Source organism: Macaca thibetana, chromosome 1 (assembly GCF_024542745.1).
Source record: "Macaca thibetana thibetana isolate TM-01 chromosome 1, ASM2454274v1, whole genome shotgun sequence".
Taxonomy (NCBI): Eukaryota; Metazoa; Chordata; class Mammalia; order Primates; family Cercopithecidae; genus Macaca; species Macaca thibetana.
The window spans coordinates 195,629,947-195,655,950 of NC_065578.1; the positions used below are offsets into that span (position 1 = coordinate 195,629,947).

The 26,004-nt window shown below is 43.6% G+C and overlaps 1 protein-coding gene and 1 pseudogene across 2 annotated transcripts in view; one reads left to right on the forward strand and one right to left on the reverse strand.

Annotated features, from left to right (window-relative positions):
- Positions 1 to 9,634: 9,634 nt before the first annotated feature.
- Positions 9,635 to 10,999, reverse strand: LOC126941745 (aldo-keto reductase family 1 member D1-like; annotated as a pseudogene).
- An 866-nt stretch (positions 11,000 to 11,865) lies between these two features.
- Positions 11,866 to 26,004, forward strand: part of CD247 (CD247 molecule) — an 89,738-nt gene continuing 75,599 nt past the window's right edge. Inside the window, exon 1 of one of the 2 annotated variants that reach the window (XM_050768373.1) lies at positions 11,866 to 12,123. In XM_050768373.1, the coding sequence (XP_050624330.1) occupies positions 12,066 to 12,123 (58 nt within the window). In that variant the 5' untranslated portion in view covers positions 11,866 to 12,065. The remainder of the gene's footprint in view (positions 12,124 to 26,004) is intronic. The other variant, XM_050768378.1, reaches the window with a different exon arrangement.

Below are 26,004 nucleotides of genomic sequence, written 5' to 3' on the forward strand. Positions count from 1 at the left end.
AGCATGTTTTCCAACAGCATTTCTGTGAGAGATGGGATACTAAGGTGGCCTCCAAGATTTACACACCGTGGTACAATCTCCGTGATCATAGGAAGAACCTGTGAATACGATGAGTTATCACTCCTGTGCTTATGTGGTTTTATATGGCAAAGGGAGAGTGTTCTGGGTGGACCTGACCTGATCAGGCAAATCCTCTAGAATCGGAGTTTTCTCCAGCTGGTTCTAGAAGACTAAGTCAGAGAGATACTCTCTGATTGGCCCAGAAGAAAGCAAACATCCACATTGTGAACTGCCTATGGGGGCCACCTGGCAAGGAACTGCAGGTGTTTTCTAGGACCTGAGAGCATTCCCTGGCCAATCATTAGCAGGAAAACAGGAAGTCACTCCTATAATTGTGAGGAAATAAAATTTGCCAACAACCAATGAGCTTAGAAGAAGACCCTGAGCCTCAGATGAGAACTGTAGCCCCAGCCAGCACTGATTTCAGCCTTGTAAGTACCTGAGCAGAGAACTCAGCCATGCTGTATCAGGACTTTTGACCTAGGTTACTGTGAGATCATAAATGTGTTGTTTTAAGCCACTACATATTGATAGTTTGTTATGCAGCAATAGAAAGCTAAAACAACTTCCAAAAATTCTACTGTGTAAGTTAGTATCCTTTGGTTGCAAGCAACAGAAATCAGCTCTGGATAGCTTAAGCAAAAAGGAAATTTGCTGGAACAGTGTTTGTGTAGTCACAGAATATGAGCAACTCCTGGGATTGGACCCAAGAAGGAGAAACAAACAAGGGTTATGTCAAGGTCTTCTTTCATTCCGTTAAGATTTAAATTCCAGGGGAGAAAGCAGCTGACTGACATTACCTGAGATTATAATCGGCAGGCACGGTGGCTCACACCTGTAATCCCAGCACTTTGGGAGGTCGAGGCAGGCGGATCACCTGATGTCAGGAGTTTGAGACCAGCCTGCCCAATATGATGAAACCCCGTCTCTACTAAAAATACAAAAATTAGCCAGGCGTGGTGGCAGGCACCTGTAATCCCAGCTACTCAGGTGGCTGAGGCAGAGAATTGCTTGAACCTGGGAGGTGGAGGTTGCAGTGAGCCGAGATTGCGCCAGTGTACTCCAGCCTGGACAACAGAGCGAGACTCCATTTAAAAAAAAAAATGAGATTATAGTCATGGAGGATAACTGACTCTTCAAAGCAAAATTGATACTATTGCTAGAAGATAGGGGTCTTAATGCCAGGCCTGCAAAAACATCCCTGCATTAATATGTTCTTCCCCTAATCGGTTACAATGGCCAGGGAGACAGAATACTCTAATGGAGCAGGTCTAGTCATGTGACCATCCCTGAGTGCAGAGAGGCTATGGGTTAGCTCCACTTGTGCTGCATGGGTTAATATGGGGGATCGGGGGAGGAAGGGATGCTGGGCGTAAATATATGTATATAATGTCTATTATGGCATCCCGTTTACTGAGAATCAGAGCACTTCAGTTGCAGTCTGGACTCTGAAACTAGCAATTCTGTATCTTCAGTAAGTCATGTTACCTTTCTGGGTCTTAATTCTCTCATTTACTAAATAAAGGTTAGACTAAATGATTTCCAGGCCCCATCTAACTGGGACAATGGTCTATGACTCAGTATTTAACACAAAGGTAGAAATAACTGATAAGGCTTTATATATCTCTCAAGGGCATGTGCTTCTGAGTGGAAGAAAAGCGTTCAATCAGTGGTGTGCTGGGGCATACAGAATGAACTTTTATATATAATGTCTGCCCCCACCGCAGCCAATTTCAAGTTACCAATGATTTAACAACCAACTGGAAAAACTGAAAAGTTAACAGCTGGTTCTCATGTGCTGATATCAGCCAGCTCCCGCACACTAGTATTAGAATTTTAGCCAAAAGAGTGACTCTCTAAGCGTGTATTTTTGGGTGGATATCAGTGGGTGAGTGGAGAGGGTGTGTTTTAGGGATCAGAAATCCACTGAAATTACATTCTATATGCAGTCATATCCTGGGCCACACTCAAAGTCAGCCAAATTCAGCTCAGATAAAGACTGGTGCTGGGTGTGGTGGCTCACGCCTGTAATCCCAGCACTTTGGGAGGCCGAGGCAGGCAGATCACTGGAGCTCAAGAGTTCAAGACCAGCCCGGGCAACATGGTAAAACCATGTTTTTACAAAAAATACAGAAAAACGTTAGCTGGGTGTGATGGTACACGCCTGTGATCCTCACTACTCGGGAAGCTGAGGTGGAAGGATCATTTGAGCCCAGGAGGTCGAGGCTGCAGTGAGCTGTGATCATGCCACTGCACTCCAGCCTGGGGTGACAGAGTAAGACCCTGTCTCAAAAAAAAAAAAGGACCAGCAGTTACTGATATGTCAGTTTCCTCAGCCTCTACTCCCAGCCAGTGGGGGCTCCTTTAGGCTCTGCCCCCACCTCCAGCTTTGGTCAGACATGAAAGAGTCCTGGAACCCAAGGAGTCAATCAGAGCCATAAGATGTGGATCTGTGTGCAGGAGGTGACAAGAGAGGGCCTTGCTTGGCCCAAATTTAGTGTCTTAGAAGGCAGGTTCTACCTGGGATACCTTCACTAAAGGGATGCTTGACCCTTTCTGCAAACCCATTCCCCTCTCTCCCCTCTTGATAACAGTAGTTGGGGTCCTGCACCCTCATTCCTTCAGTAAATTTTGATGGAGCACTTTTTATGTGCCAAGCACTGCATTCAGTTCTGGCCATTCAAGTTGCCTAAGACATGGTCTCTGACCGTGGGGACTGAATTTCCCAGACAGCATTTAAATTTTGTTTCCTGCTGCTCTCTGTCCCATCTAGTTTTCGGGTCAGAAATGGTCCGGTCTCTCTCTCTCCCTTCCTTCCCTTCCTTCCTCCCTCCCTCCTTCCCTTCCTTCCTTCCTTCCTTCCTTCCTTCCTTCCTTCCTTCCTTCCTTCCTTCCTTCCTTCCTTCCTTCCTTCCTTCCTTTCTCGCTCTCTCATATTATCAATTATGTACTGGACACTATAGATTGCAAAATGAATAAGACCCTATCCATAAGATCCTCTTGAAGAGCTTGGATTATCATCCTGAGAACATCTATGTAAACAAATAACCAAGGCAAAAAAGTGACAAGTGTTTTTTAAGGGAGCACTAAACAGTATGCGATGGACATAGCTAATAGGCTTGGTAGGTGTGGGCCAGGCTTCACAGGGAAGGGATATTTACGCCCTGTCTAAGAGCAAGCTCCTCGGGTGGGGAAAGGAGAGAAGGGCCTTCACACAAAGGGATTCTTGTGAGCCAAGGCTTGTGGTCACAAAATGAAGGGCTGACACACAGGCTATGACGGGAAACTTCAGGTTGAGGCTGAAGAGACGAGGCTCCACCAAGGTGTTTGGCTGGGATCCTGCCAGTGGAAACGTGCTTTGTGAGGGAATAGCCTGTGTGGGCCTCCAGGTGCTGGCCAGCCCTGGACCAGTCAGCTGAAGGGGGCACAGGGCCTGGGTCAACATGCGGGGGTCTCAAGGGCTGGGGAAGTGCTTCCCCTCACAGGGGTCTTGGGAGAGGCTGCCTCTGGACACCCCAAGGGACAGAGACCAATCCTCTTTTTTGTGCTGCTTTCTCTGATGATCAGGAGCCAGGAAATTGGGAGGCTCAGTGCTGAGTCCCTGTTGCCTAGAAGGGGCTGTTGTAGAGAAAGAACCCCAGGGAAATCTGAAGCCTGGGAGGGCCCCTTGGGAGCAAGTGTTGTGAGAAGAGACCCAGCTCACCTGAAGCACGATGGTGCCTCAGAACAGCTTCTCCTCTAGGTGCAGGCAAAGCTTTCCCACTAAATTCTGATGAATCGACCCGAAGAGCAAAAAGGGGTCTTTATTGGCTCCTGTAATTGACAAGAGGACAATGGGCACCATCCTTCTCTTCCTGTCTCTGGGCTCTGCTTCGCTCTTGTTGGCCTCATCCCGTCAGGCTCTCTCCCGGTGGGAAATAGACGGCCTCCACTGCTGCAGGCCGCACTACCCCATGATCACCATTCTCCACGGGAAGATGGTGCCCCTTTCCCCGGAGTTCCAGCAAGAATCTTGAAAAGGGCTCTCCTGGGCCCTCCCCGAGCCAGTCTTTGTAGACAGCAGGATATGATGCCTGACTGGCTGTCACGGGGTCCCATGCCCATACCTGGAGCCAGCCAGCGGCGTACATTCCACTCCGTTGAGGGAATATGCGCTCCCCTCCAAGGGAAATGAGGTCGCTTCCAAAAAAGGGAGAGGAAGAGATGCTGGACAAGTTAAAATAATTACTTCACCAGAATTACTTATTTGAAAAATCATGATAATGTATTTAGCGCCAGCATCTCCTTCTTACCACACGGCTGCTTATGTTCTGCTTGGCCCTACACTTTGGATTGTTCCTGCCTGTAGCTGTAGCCATTTGGCTTCCATCAGTTCAGTCCCAGTCCTGAGCTCCAATCCCTTCCCCCATACCTTGTCTCTACATTTTCTTTATGCTACCCAATTTTCCAGTCAGTCGGTCACAGGGGCCTTTTTCTCTAATGACAATGACAACTTTTCCAGCTAAAAGCTCCATTCACCAGCCTCTGGGTTTCCCTTGCTATGCTCTTCCTGCGAGGAAGCTGGAGCATCCTCCTACTTATTATTGGACTTCCTGCCATCCTGAATGTTGCCATCCACCCTCCTACACATTCATCCGTCCAGCCACTCACTCACTGGGTCGCCCAACCATCCATCCATCCATGCATGCATGCATCCATCCATCTGTCCATCCACCCACCCATCAAAATATATCAGGAAGCAGGGATTCAGTCATGAGGAAGAGCCAGAACGTCCCTCAAGAGACACTCACAGCTCCCAGTCATCACGTTCTATCCAGCTTCCTCTCAGCTCCAGCTCCTGGCCTTGCCTGTGTGCCCCTCTGCAAAGCTTGAGCCTCGTTCTAGTTGCCAACCCATCCTACTGCACACACCAGGGCAAGGCTGGCTGTTGCGGACAGTCATTGTTGTACGTATGCCCAGAATTCTTTCCCCTCATTTCTTCTATTACAAATGATTCTGTAAAGCTGTTAACTAGAGTTTACCAGCTCCAATTTCGTCTTGACCCCCTGGAAGCAATGGTCAGCCCAAAAAGTGGGCATATGGCCCAAGGTGGGCCCATTAGAGCAATTCCTGAGATTGATATGGGGATATTGAGTATTTTGGTTATCATTTGGTATGTCACAATCCTCCCAAACTCAGCGGCTTAGAACAAAAACCGTTTTAGTTTATTATTCTGTAGGCCAGCAATTTAGGCTAGACTCAGGCAGTGCTTTGTCTAGTCTCACCTGATGTCACTCACATGGCTGCAGTCCTCTGTTGGTTCAGTTGGGTCTGGATGATGTCAGAGAGCCTTCCTTGTCTGGAAGTCAGTGCTGGCTGTCAGCTGTGCCATGAGTTTCCAGCGGGTTAACACAGGCTTCTTAGTGTGGAGACTGGATTCCCAAAGCAATAAGAAATATGGCAAGTTCCAATGTGCAAATGCTATATAAGTCTTTGAGTTTTTTAAGATGAGAGAAGTAACATGCTTGTATACTGATAGGAATGATCCAGTTTAGAGGAAAATACTGACATATAGGAGAGAAAAAAGAGAATTTCTGGGGCAATGTCCTTGGGAAGCAAAGGAAGACGGAACCCAGTGGAGAAGTTGATAGCAATCTGATATGTAAATAAGTGTATTCATTGTAGTTTTAATTTTGATTTTTACCTACTATGAGTGATTTTGGTAATTTTTCATTCATTTGAAAGCTATGTGTTACTTTTTTTTTTTCCCATGAACTCTCTGTTCAAGTCCTTTTCTCATTTTTCTAACATTGTTTTAGACTCCTGTCAGCTTGAACATTTCACGAGGGCAAGGATTCTGTCTATTTAACTCTCAGTTATATCTTCAGTGTATAGTACCATGCGTGGCGCCTGGTGGACACTCAAAAATTATTTGCTAAAACTGAACAACGTTTGGGTGCTCTTTATGTATTAAGGAACTAAACCCTTCGTCACAGTGCTGCGAGTGCCTTTTCTTAGTTTATAGTTTGAAATCTGTTACAACAGATTAATTTAGATTTTGTAGAATTTCCTATAAGTAGACTCTTTCAACATGTACTCTTTTAGCCTGGTCTCTTTCACTCAGTATATTGATTTTGAGATTCAGCCATGTTGTGTGCACTAGTAGTTTATTTTTCTTTTATTGTTCAGTATTATTTCATTGAATGGATATACCATAATTAGTTTTTCCATTCATTTGTTGATAAATATTTGGGTAGTTTTCCAGTAGTTTATTGCAAATAAAGCTGCCATGAGTGTTGATGTACAAATCTTTATATGGACATATATATATATATTTTTCTCTTGGTTAGATACATGAGTGCAATGGCTGGATCATATGGTGAGTGTATGTTTAACTTTCTAAAGAAACTGCCAGATCTTTCAGAAATTGTTGTACCATTTTACATTCCCCCCATCAGCGTATGAGAGTTTCAGTTCTTTCATATCCTGGGCAACACTTGATAACAACCAGTTATTTAATTTTAGCCATACTAACAGGTATGTAGCAGTGTCTCATTGTGGTTTTAACTTGTTTTTCTTTAATTATTAATGATATTTAGCATCTTTTCACATGCTTATTGGCTGTTCATTTATCTTCTTTTGGGAATTGTCTATTCAAACTTTGTGCCCATTTTCTTATTGAGTTGATTACCTTACTATTGAGTTAAAATAGTTCTTTACATATTCTGGGTATAAGTATCTGATGTATGTGTTTGGAAATAATTTCTCCTAGTCTATGGCTTCTTTTTCATTTTCCTACTGGTGTCTTTCAATGAGCAAAAGCAAAACCTTTTGATTTTGTTGAAGTCCAGTTCACAAGTTTTTTCTTTGATGGTTTTTACTTTTTGTGTTCTATCACAAATATTTTTCTCCTATATTTAATTCCAGAAATTTTATAGTTTTGGGTTTTACATTTAGGTCTATGAACCATTTTAGATAATTTTTGTGTATGGTATGAACTGAGGGTCAATTTTTTTTCAGTATAGATATCCAGTTGTTCTACCACCATTTGTTGAAAAGACTACCATTTCCTGCCTAATTTTTCTTGTACCTTTATTGAAAACCAATTGACCATATATGTTTAAGTCTATAGTACCCTAAGTACTGCATGATAATTACGCCCCTTTTAATATTTGATATCTGGCAGGGTTATTTCACTCTCTTTACTCTTCTTTGCAAGAATTTTCCTGACTATTCTTGTGTTTGTTTTAGCATTATTTTTGTATCAAGATATAATTAAAATAACATAAAATGTATCCTTTTAAAGTATATACTTAAATGGTTTTTAGTATATTCACTACGTTGCACGCCATCACCACTGTCCAATTCTAGAACATGTTCATCATCTCAAAGGAACCCTCATAGCTATTGGCAGTTAGAACCAATTCCCCACTCTCACCATCCCCTGGCAACTACTAACCTGCTTTCTATCTGTATGAATTTGCTTATTCTGGACATTTCATATAAATGGAATCATACAATATGTAACCTTTTGTGCCTGGCTTCTTCCACTTAGCATAATGTTTTCAAGGGTCATCCAAGTTGCAGCATGTAACAGTGCTTCATTCTTTTTGATGGCCGAGTCATATTTCATTGTTTGGATACAGCACATTTGCTTATCCATTCCTAGTTGTGGTCATTCGAATTGTTTCCAGTTTAGGGCCACTATGAATAATGCTGCTATGAACATTTTTTACTAGTTTTTGTGTGAGCCTAGGTTTCTGATTCTCTTGGTTATGTACCTAGGAGTAGAATTGCTGGGTCACATGATACTATGTTTAACTTTTTGAGGAACTGCTAAATAGTTTTTCACAAGGGCTTCACCATTTATATAACCCACAAAAACTATATGAGAATTCCAGTTTCTCCACATCCTTATCAACACTTGTATTGTCTGTTTTCTTATTTTAGCTTTCCTAGTGGGTGAGAATTGGTATGTCACTGTGGTTTTGATTCGTATTTCCCTAATGACTAATGATGTTGTACATCTTTTCATGTACAAACTGGCCATTTGTATGTCTTCTTTGGAAAAATGTCTATTTAAATCTTTGGCCAATTTTTCATTGGGTTATGTTTTTTATTGTTGAGTCATAGGGGTTATTTATATATTCTGAATCCTAGACCCTCATCAGTATATTTATAAGTGTTTTCTTTCATTCTGTGGGTTGGGTTGTCTTTTCACTTTCTTTGTTCTTTCTTTTGTCTTTCTTTGTCATTATACTTTATGATTTCTTGTGAACTAAATATTTTCTAGAGGACAAGCATTGTAAGTATTAACATCGGAATCAGTGAAAACGATCAGTATAGATCAAGTTTTTAAGTGATATTTTCTCAGAAATGTATGTGTACAGGCTATTGAAGATTATCTATAAGCAATTGGTCTTGGAAAAGCATAATTTTTGAAGAACTCTCTTGCCCTGTGAGAGTGATCTAATATGAATGAATAAAATATATTTCTGTAGTTGAACTGAAAATAGGTACATCTCTGTTGTTGAATTCTAATAATTTTATTGTCTTTAAAAATTTACATACAGTACAATTCCAGTGTTCTTTTGAACTTGCTATTTTCTCAAAATTCACATAGCTATCCCAATAACACTCTTAAAGCCTTAAGCATGGTAATGTTATAAAGCCTCTTCTTTTAATGTGTCTCCTAAAGTCCCCTTATAAAATGTCTTCTTTTAAAATAGCCATCTTTGGAATACTTTATGATGCAGAGTTTTATTTATGTATGTTAGTTGTTTCAAGCCACTTCACATCATGGTTGTTGTATGATCAATGTGGCAAGAGTGAATATAAGACAATGCAAGTATGGACCACTAGTTATGTTGAAACTCAGACCCTTTGAGGATGCAAAAGAGAACCAGCAAGTATGCATCCTTCAAGTTGAGTAAAAGCTAAACAAACATACATCGGATAGAAACAAACAACAACAAAATCCTTATGGCTTTGTTGATCACCGTGGTGTTTAACTGACTCTATTTTAAGACGTTTCTACACTTAGCCCTCTCTCCCTACTCAAGGTGCAGCAAATCACTTTCTTGTTAATAATGCATGTCTGTATCTTATCTTGGCTGTGTCTGTATTGCAGTCCACGGTTCAAGTCCTCAAGGCCACTGCCAGCACCCTGGCACACAGGGGCCTTCTGCTGTCTTTGTTGTCCTGTTGACTGCTAAAGAACTCAGACTAACAATGGTACTGCCCACATCCATGAGTTACTTTTTGCTTGTTGTCATCTGTTGCCTTTCAAGTCTTTTCTGGAATCTAATGGGGTTTTTTTGTTTGTTTTATTTTGTTCTGTTTGGTCTGGAACCCAGAAGACATTTATCTAGTAAAATATTAGGTGATAATTTCCTAAGAATTATTTCAACAGATTTAAACATTTTTTCTTTAACATAGGTGAGTCAAAGTCATTTACACTACACAAAAGTTAAGCATGTTTCCATCACCACTTTGCAGATAATAAAACGTTTTCATTTCCATGTCCATGGGGAACTATGCCCCCCAAGGACCTCCACACGTGGGAGGGAAGAATCTGTTCAGGAACTCTCTGAAGTCAGTATTCATCAAGAAATGGGTATTTTGATGATCACACCACATGAGCATTTCCACGAAGCGGACATTTTCACTCCAGGCTTCAATGTCCTTCATTCAGTGAGAGAAAAGTCAAAGGCCTGAAGGTTTTCCTTGATCTTTTCAGGATTAAAGCTTTTAGGAATGACAGCCACCCCTTACTGGATGTTGAAACGCAAAACAACTTGAGCTGTCATTTTATTGCACCTTTTTAGAAGTGCGCCCTTTAACGAAGGCGGAGAAGACATATTTGTCCAGGTGGGATTCCTAGTGGTCCCCAAAGGGCTATATGCAATCATGACAATGTCATGTTGTTGGCAAAATTTCAAAAGTTTTGGCTGGGTGTAATATGGGTGGCACACAATCTCGTTGCTGACTGGCTTGGGTTTGAATCCTGGGTTGTTCTGGATGAGCTCCAGCTGGCCTGCTGTTAAAACTGGATACTCCGAGGGATTTCACCAAGCCAGCATCTTTGCAAGCTTCCGAAGTCTCCCAAGTGGCACACAGATTTGACTTGTGATATAACCATTTGCCATTCTCACGTATAGGGTAGACTTCATCTCCTGGCTTACGGACCATGGGTATTTCAATGATGTAAAGATCCACACAATCTAGCTGGAGAACCTTGAGCATCCTCTCTAGGCTTGGGCAGACCAGCTCTGGGTCATGATTTGTAGCCCACAGCTTTCCACAGTAGAAGATATCCTTCCTCTGCACCTTTCCTTCTGCTATTTCCCCCTGATAGCCTCCCCAACTTCATTTTGGTAGATGTAGGCTTCATCAGTGCGTCAGCACCCCAGGTCAATGACAACCTTCACTGATGAAGACTCAGACTAAATGTAGAGACAGACTACTTGGGCTTTAGTGACATCTCTACCTACCACCTATTTGCTGTGTGGCCTTGAGTAAGTCATTGGCTCCCTTAGGGGTCAATTTAGGCTCTGAGTAGGTACCAAGTCTGACGACAGGAATGCTGTTTCCATCACTTAGAGGTATGCAGTGATCTGTAGGACTCATTTTCTTCATAGTGTCCTTTGATGCACAAAAGCTTTTAATTTTGATGAAGTCCAATGTATTAATTTTATATTGAATTGCTGTGACTTTGGAGTCTTGGCTATTCTTGTACATTAATTTTTCATATCAATTTTGGAATCAGCTTATCTTGTCCTAAAATTTTTTGTTGGTATTTTCAATGAAATAGATTGATTAATTAAGGGAGAAGTGTGGTCTCCTTAAAAGAGAGCTTCCTGTCAAAGAAGGGTATGCCTTTCCATTTACCCAAGTCCTCTTGGTGTTCTTCAGCCATGTTTTAACATTTGTTTTATATAGATATATTACAACTTTTAGACGAAGTTCATGTCTAGGTTATAATGTTTTATTATTGTAAATTACTCTGATGTTTAAATGTTGGCAACTAACACAAGTGTTTAAAATACTATGTGAGCTATAGTATTTCAAACTATTCTATGATCCAAATTCAGGCTAAGTTCAGATCTGCAACCTCAGATCTACCCCAGCTCTTTGCTTTATAGATAAGGAAGCTGAAGTCTAGAGATGTTGAGTGACTGACTCCAGGCCACACAGCAAGTAGGTGGTAGGTAGAGATGTCACTAAAGCCCCAGGAATCTATCTCTACATTTGTCCTGACTCTGAATCCAGGGCTGTCATTTTACCAGCCACCATAAAATATTTGAGAGTCTAGGAAAACGGCAAATGTTCTTATATCCATCAAGAACTTGTATTTGCCTGGAGGTGGACTTTACCAATCAAGATAGGAATTAGATAAGAATTATTTTTTAATTTTTTTTTTAATCTTTTTTTCTGAGATGGAGTTTTGCTCTGTCGCCCAGGCTGGAGTGCAGTGGCGCGATCTTGGCTTACTGCAAACTCCACTTACCAGGTTCACGCCATTCTCCTGCCTCAGCCTCCCCAGTGGCTGGGACTTCAGGTGCCTACCACCACGCCTGGCTAATTTTTTGTATTTTTAGTAGAGATGGGGTTTCACCGTGTTAGCCAGGATGGTCTCAATCTTCTGACCTCGTGATCCACCCACCTCGGCCTCCCAAAGTGCTAGGATTACAGGCGTGAGCCACCGCGCTTGGCCAAGAATTATTTTTTTTAAAAAAAGAACATTAAAACAACGGTCAAATGAGAGAAAAAGCAAAATTCAGACAGACAGATACATACACACACCCCAAACCCTCAGACCTCCGGGGCTTCCTGCCTGTGAACCGAAAGGGGGAGTGTGAGTTTCTTGGCCTGTCGGCAGGTGCTTCTCAAAGGCCCCGCAGTCCTCCACTTCCTGGGGAGGTAGCAGCAGAATAAAACTAGCAGAGACTCCTTTTGTCCTCATCCTCCCGGCCACCGCTGCCTCAGCCTCTGCCTCCCAACCTCTTTCTGAGGGAAAGGACAAGATGAAGTGGAAGGAGCTTGTCACCGCAGCCATCCTGCAGGCACAGTTCCCAATTACAGGTAGGGCCCATGTGTCCACTGCAGGGAACTTCTAGAAACTCTTTGTGTATGTGGAGGGGGGCGGGGTGGGCATGGGTAGTGGAGGGTGGTGAGGGGCTGGGGTCTCCTTCGAATCCTGCCCTCCTCAAATCAATGGGCAAGTGAGCAGTGAGGGGTTTGGCCCGGTGCTGGCATCGGCTCCGTCACAGCCGAGCTGGGCATCAGTTCAGAGCCAGCTGCTAGAAAACACAGCTCCTCCGGGTACAGATTTTTCCAGTGATAAGAGAGGAAGGAAGAAGGAAACAAGAGAGCAAACGAGGCAGGCCCAGGGTGGAGAAACGGAGAGCGAGTGTTTCACAGAACCTGGACAGGATCAGAAAATGTCAGCCAGGCCGTGTTTCGTGCTGCGACGTTCTAGTCTCTTCGGCTTCTTTCACCCTTTGGCTGGCTCCGTTACTCAGCCCCTTTTTTTCTTCCTTTGCCAACAAAGAAGATTTCATTGGTCAGTCAAGGCCATGGCCTCAAACACCCCAACGGGCCCGGGAGTAAGTGGGGGTAACTAAGGAGGAAAGGGGCACGGGCAGGAAGCACCGGGTGGCAGCCTCCATGGTGCCTTCGCCACCTCATGGCCAAGGGTCCGTGTCTAGGCTCAACCCTGTCATGGCTGTCCCCACACCCCACCGCCTGGGGCTGCCAGATGACTCACCGTCCTGGGCTCCGTGACTCACCCCAACCCGCCCCTTAGGCGGCCATCTAGCCCAGCCAGAGGGCCAGGCATTGACAGAACATGGGGCAGATGAGAGGATGTGCCTGGTTAAGTCACCACCACGAGCAGGGCCCAGCCAACAAGAGCGCTCGCTCCTCACCTCATTCCCGTTCGTGGGAGCTTTGCTGCAAGCCTTTAGCTTCCACCATGTTTTCTAGCCCAGGTAATGAGGAAGAAAACCAGTGGAAAGAGGACAAGACAAACTGCTCAGGGGGATTGGCCTCGTGGCATCTTCCTGAGAAGCGGGGCAGGCTGAATTTCAATCTAAAGAAACAGGGAAGGTGGAGCAAGCAAGTGTCCTCGGCCCACCTGACGGCTCCTGGCAGCTCACCTTGGTGTGGGAGTTTGTGTAGGGGCCCTGTTGGGAGGGCGGGAGAGGCCATGGGCACTTCTGCTCCCATCAGGGAGCAGGTCACAGCCCGGACCAGCGCCTGGGGGATTCTGAGGCCTGTGCAGCTGCAGGGGTTTCTGTCAGATCACAGCTGTTTTCTCAGAAGAGGCTTGTGGGGTCTGAGTCACACACACAGTGTGGCAGAGTGTACGTGCCTGAGCTTGCTCAGAGCAGCCCATCCTTATGTGCTGGGGACAAGGGGACGCAGAACAGCTGGAATTTAGTGACTGCAGAGGAGACAGCCAGGGGCAATAGCTCCAGCCTCTGAGCTTCAGGCTTGGGACACCCCACCAGGGAGATCATGTAACCTTTCAGGGTCTTTACCTGCAGTTTCCTTACTGGTCCATTTGTGTTCAGCTTGGAGAGACCAAGGTACAGGCAAAGTGAAGTTAGAAAAATGAAAGGCTGCTGGGTGGATGTGGCTGCCAAGCGTCGTAAACAGAACCCCACCCAGCAGACAAGATGGGGGCCGTGCCCCATTTCCACAAATAGGGGGCAGGAGGAGAAAACTGCACATTGGCTGGATTTTTTGCTTCTCAGTGCCACTTACTTTGCCTCTGTGGAGACTGACATTTTAGCTATTTTAGATAAGGCTAATAGACAAAAGTTTTTCAAAGTGTAATAGCCCAGACAACAGGTACAGTAAGACAAGGCGTGACTCAGAGAGGCCTCAACACCGAGGGCTGCGGTGGTGCTTGTGCTGCCTGAGGGGACACCTCCACAGTCTTCTATGAGCGGAAAGGCTGCTTATAGCATTTCAGTCAGGTCTTCTCTCTCTTCTTGCTCAGTTACGTGACCCATTGCATACGTCCCTTTTAAAATGTCTACTTTTTACTAAGCTGTTGCATTTGCATTTCTTTGGAAATGACCAGATCATTAGGATCAAAGCAAATGATGACCTGGTCTGTCCACATGAGGAGGCCTCCCTAAGAGAGATTCTACCAAGATGGTCACCAGGGCTTGAGGCCAGAAGAACCTATGATGGCGTGCCTGCTGGCACGGGCACACTTGTGCCTGCAGAGCCCCTAGTGCCTCTAACTCCCTACTCTGCAGTAGCCAAGAATGCACCCGGCGGTCAGTGTGGTCTTTGTCTTTTATCAGTGAGGAGATGCAGCTCTGACATGCAGCCTTGGGAAACGCAAGGCTTCCAGGCTTGTGAGCAGCTCTGCTTTTAGGAAGGTGGCTGGACGTGGTGGAAAGAGCCAGGCTAATCTCAGGTGCTGTCCCAGCGCTGCCGCTTCCTAGCTGTGCAACCTTAGGCAAGTGACTTAACCTCTCTGGGCCTCAGTTTTCTCACCTCTAAAGAAAGAATTATAATACCTTCTTTGCAGAGATGTGACAATGAGAAGTAATGTAATGTGTCTAATACATAGTAGACAGCCAATAAGTAAAAATTGTGTTTACTATTACTATTATTACATCTTGGACTGTCTTCTTGTTCTCAAAACCCAGAAACAGGCGATGGAAACCCACGGCTGGAATTCTTAATTTGCTTTCAATGTGTTGTAAAGCAACAGTGGGCATTTTCTCCATCTGTTGCAATCCAACTCATCCTTCTTCTGATTTCTGGGCACACCCATACCAGCACAGAAACATAACAATGATCCCAGGGGTAGGCCCGATGGTGAACAAGGAGCAAAGCTCTGGCTGGTCATAGGATGACTGTTACATCTACCATTTTCATTTTTTAAAGATACTTACTCTGTAGGGGAATATTCTCCCGAAGTAAAAACATGTCTGAAAAAATATATACAAGATGGGGGCCGTGCCTCATTTCCACAAATAAGGGGCAGGGGAATTGGCTGGATTTTTTTACTTCTCAGTGCCACTTACTTTGCCTCTCTGGAGACTGACATTTTATCTATCTTAGATAAGGCTAATAGACAAAAGTTTTTCAAAGTATCACTTTGAAAGGAATTAGAAACAAAATCCACCCAGTCATCACTGGTCGGGGTAGCCACCTAGATTCTGAAGCCAAAGGGCTATTGCGGGTGCACAGCAAAACGAGTATCTAAATGCAAACTTCTTGAACACTAAATCTTTGCTGACATTGCTGGGAGGTGAATGTCAGGCAAGTTGTTAAGTGATACCAGTACACATTTTTCATCAATGGCATTTTCACCATCAGATTGTTTCACCCTCCAATTGCCTAGCTCTGCTCATCCAAATGAGCTATTTCATTTTTTGATTTTAGCGTTTCTCAGGCTTACTAGCCTAGAGATCACATCTGCTGCTGCTAAGCATCCCCCAGAAACAGTCCTGGGGAGCTCTGGCTTAGGTGAATAACCACTGCTCTACTTAATTTTAAATTCTTCGTATTTTTGCTTTTCTTCTTTAAAAAAATGCATTTAATTGTTATTGGATATACACTTTTCCAGTCAAAAGTGACCCAGCATTGTGTGTTTGCTTTGTTTGGAAGGGTCCAGATGCCCTGAGGGAAGTCTCTTAGATTAGAGTTGTCCAAACACGCACTTTGGGAATCCTTTCTCCCAAGCCTTATTTAACTAAGGCTTAGGACCTTACAGAGGTCAGATAATTGATTTAATAAATACCGGAAATAGTTCAAAATAAATTTCTTAGCTCTGCTTTGGCCAAGGCTAATTTTAACACTGAAGTGATGGTGTTAGTCACTTTGAACAAACATTCAATTTGGTTAAAAAAAAAAAAAAATTAAAGCGGTCATTTGACCTGTTAAGCGAAACAAAATGATCACTTTAGTCAGTGCATGTACATAGTATGTCTTCCGGTCTAAAAAACAACTTTACGTTCCCTGAAAACAAAGACGTCCCTGTCACACTCACAGCTCTACCCAGCACTTAGCATGGTACCTGGAGCGGAGTCAATGCGCAATAAGTATCAGTAAGAATTGTTGAATGCACATTGGGAGGCCGAGGCAGGTGGACCACCTGAGGTCAGGAATTTGAGACCAGCCTGGCCAACGTGGTGAAACCCTATCTCCACTAAAAAATGCAAAAAATTAACTGGGCGTGGTGGTGCATGCCTGTAGTCCCAACTACTTGGAAGGCTAAAGCAGCAGAATCGCTTGAACCTGGGAGGCGGAGGTTGCAGTGAGCCGAGATCGCACCACTGCACTCCAGCCCGGGCGACAAAGCAAGATTCCATCTCAAAAACATAAATAAAATAAAATAAGAATTGTCAAACGAATTAAAAGGTGAGTGAATGAAGGAGATCTAGATGCTTTCATATGCTTAAATTAACTTTAATAGTTTATTTGGCAGGTATATTGAATTGGCATTATTTGGACCTTTCCTCTAGAGAATGTAGTATGAAACAATGTATTTTAAAAACAAAACAAAAACCAGAAATTAAACAGGTGGAGGGGACAGGGCAGTTTGAGTGATTAGAATTATTTGAAATGAGTTGCAAGGATGGTTTAAGATAAAACCCTGCCGTTATTAAAATTTTCTGGTTGGACCATATGAAATTTCCACTATTTGTTTATTTCAGATCTACAAAAAGGATAATTTCATATGATTCAACTAACATTATAACTAAAAATAAAGAAATGTGCTCATTTTTTTCTGATTAGGCTTTAACACCGGAGAAAAGCAGAAAATAAACAAGGCTAACGCTGTTGGAGATTGTTAACTAATGAACTAAGAATAAACTAATGAAAGGCATCAAGTAGAAAAAGACTGGATTATAGTATAAATCGCAGTATCCAATCCAATCACCCAGTTTCCTCAAAATATAGAAAGAAAAAGCAAGATACTTACTATTAGTCTGGTTTGATCCAGGTTACTAAATAAATATTTCAGGTAGCCAACATTTTTCTCTTCCCTTAGTTTGAAATATTTTAATAAAGATATAAAAATCACTGAAAGAAGTTAAATTTTTTTCAAAATTCCTAACAAGCCAGCCCAATAATATTGCATTCTCACTTCTTTCTATTCAATCCAACATTTTTTACAAGTGCGTACATATCTTTTTATAGTTATCATAAAAAAGTTTCAAGTGCTTTTTTTCTTACTATTTTATTGTAAGCATTGTTTTCATGTTTAGCCTTTGTGATTGTTTTTAATTGCTATGTAAGCTTCCATAACACCCATGCATCGTATTTTCTTTACTATTTCCTTATTGTTGTACATTTGGACTATTTCTAATTTTTGTTATTTTAGCTAATCCTAGAAGAAAATCTTTACATATGTAGCTTTTGTTACTTTCTTGGGCAAATCCAGGAATGACAATTGAAAGAATAGGTTAAAGTAAAACAGCATTTTGCGGGATACGCTAGACTTCTCTTGAAAACAATCCCATCAAGGAAAGAAAATGTGTCTCTAACTCTCTGTGACCATCTCCAAGCCTTTGTGTCTTCTCTGGAGCAGGCACTATGGTGGAGGGAGAGGAAGCTCTGGAGCCAGAAGTACTGTGCAGCCTTCCCCTCCCCACCTCAGAACCCCGTTCTTCCTCTGTGAGATGGCGGCAATGGTGCCTCCTCAGGCAGGGGACTGTGGAGCGGAGATCTGATTCGGAAGTGCCTAAACACTAAAGGCACTTGGAAAGCCAGAACCATTAGCATATGTGTCTCAGTTTCCCAATCTGCAAAATAGAATATCATTTTCCCAGTGCAGTAATGGGGAAACACTGGACTGACATGCTTTTTTTCTTCCTCTGTCATTACATTGCAGTGTGTAGCTGGGCAGAAATTTCTCTCTAGGCTTTAGTTTTAGCATCTGTGAGATAAGAAATGAAGAGAGGGTTGAACGTCCCTTTTAGCTACAACATAAGTTGGGTGTGCTCTTGAAATTACAAAGTTTTAAAGAATGTTTAATGACTCAGCCCCCGATCCTTACCCCACCCCACAGATATTGGCTCTCAGAATTCAGAGCCTGAACTTCCTTCTTCCTTGCCTCTCCAAATACTTTTTAAATCTGGGCTCTCACCTTATCACAGTATTTTTAACGTTCTAAGTGGGAGCCTCTGCTGTGAAAAATCCAAGGACAAAGTCCACCCCTTCTGCTTGTGCATCGGCTGCAGATTTACTGGGGGCCATGCAAGGACTTGGGTTGGTGAGAACGGACTTGAAGAGAAAGCAAATTACTGCCCGAAGCAGCCAAATTGCAGTGGTGAAAAAGTTAGGCGTTTGCACTGTCCACTTTGCTTGCCTGTTATGATTTGTGCTACTCAGCAACTAATTTTCAGGCTCAAGGAGAAAAAAATAAATAGAAAGCTTTAGAACAAAGACAAGCAGGACCCTTGCCAGTCCAGACCGCCGTTCTCTGAGTGCAGCCATCCCTTTATAGTTACAAAATGCGTTTCCACGCCTTTGTTTACTGGATCCTCATAGCCATCCTATGGCAAGTAGCAGAAAAAGTAGCAGGATATCTCTTCTCATAAATGAAGAAAGTGAGGCTCATAGGTCTGGGGCCTTGCCTATGAGTAGAACCAGGCCACAAGCATGGTTTCTCGGGGCCCTTGTACAGGGCCCGCACCTTGAACAGTGTGCAGCTGCTCGCCCAGGTCCGTGCACCGTCATATACCCAAAGACTGAATTCTGAAGCCTACTTTTAAAGGTATTCCCCTTACTAAGCACTTACTCTTTTCCTCTCAATTTTTATGGTAAAAAATAATTATTTTGATGCTGAACATTCTCATTTGATACACATTTTCTGCTGAGTATGAATATTAGGTTATTAATATAGAACTATGTTTTTCTAGAACATATTATTATGGTTCTAAATGGAGAACTTACATTTTCTCCAAATCTGATAAATGCATGGTTTCCATTTTACTCTCAGAAAATGTGTCTCTTTTGGAACTTCTTGAGAGGGATGGGCCTCAATTTGCAGTTCAACCCACTCCTGTGTGTGCAGGTGTGCACAGCTCACCACGCCACCTTATGCAGAAGTTATAAGTAAAATGTAAGTTACATCATATTTGAGAGGTTTTGCCCTAAATGAATTGCCCATAATTAATCTGCTTGGTAAGAGTGGATCTCCATGTGGTGTGAAGGTTTTACATGTACGAGATTCTCTAAAAGAACAGCACACCGTCACGCACAGACTCTGAATTGAGATTTGCTTTTTTGCGAACTCCTCCAGGACTGGGAGAGTTATCTTTGAATGGCAAATGTCTATAATCTATTCACAATTATTTATGTCACATTTTAGCCTGGGGTTCACCTGCAGGCTCGGCGCAGGTAGTGCAAATCCTTGTGCTGTTGACTAGAGCAAAGCAAAAGATGGTTTTCTGGTGCTCAGAACAAACCCATGAAGCATTAAACAGCTGGAGATGTGAATATCTGAGACTCTTAGTGGGCTACCCCCAAAGCTGGCTGAGAGGAGGGCTGGGAAGAGGGGAAGTATTCAAGTGCTGCAGCAGGACGTCTGCGATGGGCTGTAGGTGCTGTTGCCTTTGCCAAGCCATGGCAGGTGGGGAGGAGGGCTCAGAATGGAAACCAACATCACCATTTAAGATGAACAAACCTCTACTCTCCTCTTTTGCTGTAGACACTAGAGTCTACTGTGTCTTCTTGTATTTTGCTAATTCCCCACCGTGCAAAATTGTACTGGCTCCAAGACAGAATGTGAATGACAGCCCTCAGTTAGACCTGCCCTTTCGTCATCTGGGTTGGGCATGATGGTGGAGAATGGGAGAGAAGTATGATAGGGGAAAGAGAAGAAAAGACAGACTGGGGGAGGGGTGGAGGTTGCAACCTGTTCCCCTGGGTTGATTGGCCTGAGCAGCCTGCTGCAAGGAGAAGGCAGCTGAACCAGGTGACCCACTATGGGAAGAGCCTGAGCCCAAGCCCCAGGGTTGCAGGTCAGTGTGGGTGCTGGCAATGTGCACGCCAGCATGTGTTTACCCATATGCTGTGGTGGTTGCAGGTGTCTGTGCCCCTGTGGGCCTGTGCTGGCGCATGTGGTGCTGTGTGTTTGTAGATGTGTCCTGACATGCATGTGCAGGTGTGCATGCGTTGGCGTGTGTGGCGCATTGTATGCTCCCCTGTATGCTGATGGATGTGTGCCTGCGTCTGCAGGGAAGTGTTTTTATGTGCAGCAGTGAGTGATTTTGTATGTATGGTGTGTGTGTTTAGGAGGAGTTTGGTGGCAGCAGGACAGCTCCATAGAAGGAAGGGCAAACATTACTTGAGCTCAGGGCTGGCAGTCTGGGTTCTGGGTAGGTGAGCAGAGAGGTGGAGATGTCACAGATCATGTTCCAGGGATTCTGCAGAGAAGGGAGACAAGAAAATCTCTGTCGGATCATGAAGAGGTGTGAGTGGCTTCTTCACAGCTGCATAGACTTTTCAGGTTGGTCTGGCCTGACTCCCGTCAGAGCTCTCTCATCTTCCAAGTAAGCCTGGGGTCTTTCCTTTTTTGTAGCTTTCTTCCTCTCAATTCTCCGGACTTAGAATGCAGACCCCACCCCATCCCCCACCTGCAGAAACCCTATTCACCCCTTAATTCTAAGCCCAGATGTATGGGGATCCCCCAGACCCACTGTTGACATTGTTACTAGCGTTAAAGTGACACAAGCAGGTGGAAAATTGTTGTTCTCAGAATTCAGGGTTAAAAACCCAACAGAAATAGTTCCCTCGAGTGAGGCGTTCCCAGAGCAGAGACTCGGCACCCAGATAGTTTCAGGAACACTTATCTGTCAGCAGAAAATGTCACCAGCTCCCCAAATTCTCACCAGTTCTTCCCACAGCGACCATCCTACGTATTTTGGCTAAAATAGGCAAAAATGCATTTAATGTTTTTATTTTTTCACCCTCGGAATAGGTTGGCAAACAATCCAATAAGGTGGTTCCCAATGGCCTAATTTGCCCAGCAAGATAACCAGATGGATAATGAATTTTTTTTTTTTTTTTTTTTGAGACGGAGTTTCGCTCTTGTTGCCCAGGCTGGAGTGCAATGCTGCGATCTCGGCTCCCGCAACCCCATCCTGGGTTCAAGTGATTCTCCTGCCTCAGCCTCCCGAGTAGCTGGGATTACAGGCATGTGCCACCACGCCTGGCTAATTTTGTATTTTTAGTGGAGATGGGGTTTCTCCATGTTGGTCATGCTGATCTCGAACTCCCGACCTCATGTGATCCACCTGCCTCAGCCTCCCAAAGTGCTGGGATTATAGGCTTGAGCTGCCGTGCCCAGCCATGATTTTTAATATTTGATTATTTAAACCATCTGACAGGCCACTTGACTTACCAATTGAGTAAATATTTACCAAGCACCTCTCATGTGCCCCGAATCAAACAAACAGTCCTGCAGATGGTTGGCTCAACCAGCCCACTGACCAGGCCAGTGTCTTGAAGATGAAGGTTAAACGATTGAGAGCCCGTAAGCAAAAGAAAGTATCCCTGGTCCCGGAAATCACGTTCTCGATTTTTACAAAAAAGTCTAAATTTGTCTTCAGGCTCACTTCTTTATGGTCTCATCTAATTTTCTTCATTGTGTGGGCCTGTGCTAATTTCCATGCTGAGTTTAGTAGCAAAGGAAGCGTATGTGGGGGATACCACCCAGGATTTTTGAGTCAGCTGAGAGAGCTTCAGAAATTCCTCCTTTGATTTCCTCAGAGTCTAGAGAAATCTTTGTCTTTTCTCCCACTTAACTATCAACGTTCAAAGCCCAGACCTACATAAAATACACAAATGCTTTCTGGACAAAATGAATCTTGTCCGTTTTCTTTGGGTTTCATTGGGAACAATAAAGATTGAGCTACAAAAGGTTGGCAAAGAGGATTATCCTTTTTCTTTCTATTAAACATAGAGGCTTCAAAAGAACAGCTCAGAAAGTCAAATAATTGTACCCACTATCGCTCACCTATCCATCTCCCTGCTGACCTGGCCTGTGAAATCCCCTTTAAAAACTTGGCCAGCTCTCACCTGCCCATTGCAAATGCCGTATTGTTAAATGTTCCCATCTATAATTCCATGAGGGAGGCTGCTATAAAGCAAACTCCTTCCATTTCAATGGAGCATCTCGTCAGGGAATAGCTCTTTGGGGTGGGAGTGGTGGGGTGCCTCTAATTTTCAAAGTGTTGTGATATCTTGTTGGAAAGGGAGCTACTTGGAAACCAGAAATGGGTTGTGAATAGAGTTATAGCCACAAGCTCTTGCGGTCCAGAGGGGCTGGTGGGAAGGACATGGAGGGTAAGATTTTGGAAGCCGTTTTTGATCTTCATGACAATTTCTTGATTTTGTCAGTTTGGAAGACACATCTGTTAGTTTTTAGGTATGGCTGTAAACACAAAGTCTCAGACTTGAAGCTGACCTAATTCTTCATTTGGTTTCAGACGATAGCTTCCTCAGAAAATTCCTGTCAGCCATTTTGAAGAGCACAAAATGGCTCCTATATGCCAAGGGATAGAGAGAATTTGCTATTTAGGGATTTTTTGTTTTGTTTTGTTTTTTGTTTTTTTAGATAGGGTCTCTCTTCTTCACTCAGACTGGAATGCAGTGGTGTGATTACAGTTCACTGCAGCCTCGAAATCCTGGGCTCAAGCAATCCTACCACTTCAGCCTCCTGAGCAGCTGGAACCATAGGGGCACACCATCGTGCCTGACTAATTTTTTCTTTTTTTGTAGATACAGGCTCTCACTATGTTGCCCTGGCTGGCTTTGGAAACTGCTGGGCTCAAATAATCCTCCAATCTTGGCCTCCCAAAGTACTGGAATTGCAGGCATAAGCCACCATGCTGGCCTATTTAGAGATTTTTAAATTTGGAGTTGAACATTTAATAGCAGCATTCAAGCCTGGAATAATATCAATTAAGAAAGAAAAGAATAGAAATCTAACCTTCCAATTGGCCAACCATCTAAAATTCAGTGTAGAATGATCAACACTGGGTCCTCTGTATGGAGTCAGAACAGAGGCCTGGTTCACCTGGCTCTCCATGTTTTCCCTGTAGAGTCCTTCAAACCGATGGTCTTTCTCCACCAACTTTGACCCTGGGCCATCATCTCTCTCTCCAATCACCATTCCTTCTCTTTGAAGGTTAAAAAGAAAAAATTTCAGGCCAGGCATCGTGGCTTACACCTGTAATCCCAGAACTTTGGGAGGCCAAGGCAGGTGGATCACCTGGGGTCCAGAGTTTGAGATTAGCCTGGCCAACATGGCAAAACCACATCTCTACTAAAAATAAAAAATAAAATAAAATAAAATAAAAAATAAAAAAAGCCGGGTGTGGTGGCATGCTCCTGTAGTCCCAGCTACTCAGGAGACTGAGGCAGGAGAATCGCTTGAACCTGGGAGGCTGGGGTTGCCATGAGCCAAGATCGCGCCATTACACTCCAGCCTGTGCGACAGAGCGAGACTCCGTCTCAAAAAAAAAAAAAAAAAAAAAAAAATTCACAGGGAACATACAATAAGCCTTGTTTAATGGAGTTCTGAATTATGTACATTTGAAAACATGCAATCTAAAAAATTCATAAAGTCTCACTATTTGTAATATTCAAGATAATGTAAGATTTTACATTTATTCCTATGAGAAACTAATCAGAATTTTGCAAAGTCTTTAGGAATGCATCTCTCATGTAAAGTGTAACTACTTTGTAGTCAGAAGTGGCTTGTGGCAATATCATGATTAGGCTGGGGTAGGGTTAGGGGCGGTACCGCTTAGTTCTACCTTTAGTGATAAGAAGAGTAGACAGCCAGCCTCAGCAACATAGCAAAAACCTGTCTCTTCTAAAATACAAAAAAAAAAAAAAAAAAAAAAAAAGAGAGAGAGACAGAGAGAGAGAAAATATTCACTGGGCACGGTGGCACCTGCCTGTAGCTACTTGGAGGTTGAGGTGGGAGAATCGCTTGAACCCGGGAGGCAGAGGTTGCAGTGAGCCGTGATCACACTATTGCACTTCAGCCTGGGCAACAGAGTGAGAGAAGGAAGGAAGGAAGGGAAGGAAGGGAAGGAAGGGGAAGGGGAAGGGGAAGAAAGAAATGAAAGAAAGGAAAGAAAGAAAAGAAAGACGGCATCTCTCTGGGAAGATTTTCTGTGACCAGAGTGGGACTGGGCTGGTATGTCAGAATCTTGGAATATTTGAGCTGGAAAGTATTATAGTTACCTTCAAGTTCCACTTCTGGATTTTATCAGGGGAGAAATGATGGCCCTACAGAGAAAAATAATCCAGATCAAGAAACTGCCATGTCATAAGCAAATGGCAAATTCAGCCCTTAAACCCAGGACTTTTGATTCTTGCTCTAGCTGCCTGTCTTCTGGGCTGCCAAGCTGCCCTGTTATAAGTAAATGGTGCTTCTGGAGCCAGTCACTGGGTCTCAGGTGTGTGTGACGAGACCCCACACTAGAATGACAGCCACAAAGAGCTGCAGGTGGCTGGGCCACCTTAGCTCATCCTGTCCATGAAGGGGATGGCCTTCAACTGTATCCGGGGGTACAAAAAGGCATTGGGTCATCCCTACAGTGAGGAAACCCCTACCCCGTCCCCCTACCAGGTAGCTGTCAATGCTGCTGAGAAGCCTACCGTGGTCTCCCTCCACTCCAGCTTCTGCAGGCCAAGTGGCCATTGTTGCTAGATTTTTTTCGCCCTATAGTGCCATAGGCCCTGACCTGCCTACCTCCTGGGCAACAGGCTGCTGGAGGGTGAGGGGCAGCCCTTGTGCCTTGCCTCACATGAGCTGCACTCATGCCACCTTCCAGAGAAGATGAATTTAGCCTTCCACCTGAATCCTTTCAGGAATGAAGCAGGCAGGCAGGCAGGCAGCAAGAAAGCTATAGACACACACAAGTAAATGTAGCCAGAGTGCTTTTAGTCTATAAAGATGTTCAGTAAAAGTTTAAGGAGTGAAGAAATGACAAAAATACCACGTATTATTCGTATATTCTAGGCTCAGACAATGTCTTATTGTATGTAAACCATATCTTAACAACAACAAAAAAGCTACTCAGGAGGCCGAGGCAGGAGGATTGCTTGAGCCCAGGAGTTCCAGGCTACAGTGAGCTATGATCATACAGTCTAGACTGGGAGACAGAGCAAGACCCTGTCTCTAAAAAAGAAAAAGAAAAGAAAATGTCAGCTATGTGTAAGGGAAGCTTCACTCACCAGAGGAAGCCCTTGGAAAGTTTTGTGCAAGAGAATATTATAACAATACGTAAATATAGGTAGGATATTTAAAGAAAAGCTGTAGTGAATTATTTGCTACTATGAGGACTCTTCTAATCTACTTGTTTTCCTGAGTGTGAATTTTCATTTATTGAATTTTTGTAGAATCGACAGATATATTAACTTTTCAAAAATAGAGATGTGCCCAGATTTTCCTGTCAGTTGTTCACCAGTGGATGAGATCTCAAAAGGTAGGCAAGATTGATCGCTAGGTTTTAGAAGGGTTTCCTTTTAAGGGCTTTTTAATGAAGCCCATTCGAACTGAGATTCCCACTGCCCCACTGCCCTAGCATCCCATTAATGACAAGGAGGGGCAGATAAATGCCTCTTTGTGCCAATAAATCAATGGCATCTCTGATTCTCTGCTGAGACTGTCCAGGACCATGGTGATCATAAGGACAGTGACCCACTGATCTTAGGCCTTGGCAGGCAAACTAGCCTTTACTAGTGATGGTGTGTCCTGTTAGGCGATGCTAGCTGGGGAGAGGAGACTAGAAACAATGAGAGAAAAACAAGTAATTTTCCTATTAGTGAAGAGGGCATGTTTTAATCATGTATTTCATCATCAGAAATATTGTCAGAGGTAGAAATGAAATGCAGAGCATAGCTGCACATTAATTCATTTTAAATGTATTTTCTGAGCAAGCACGATTGTATGTCAGGGGCTGC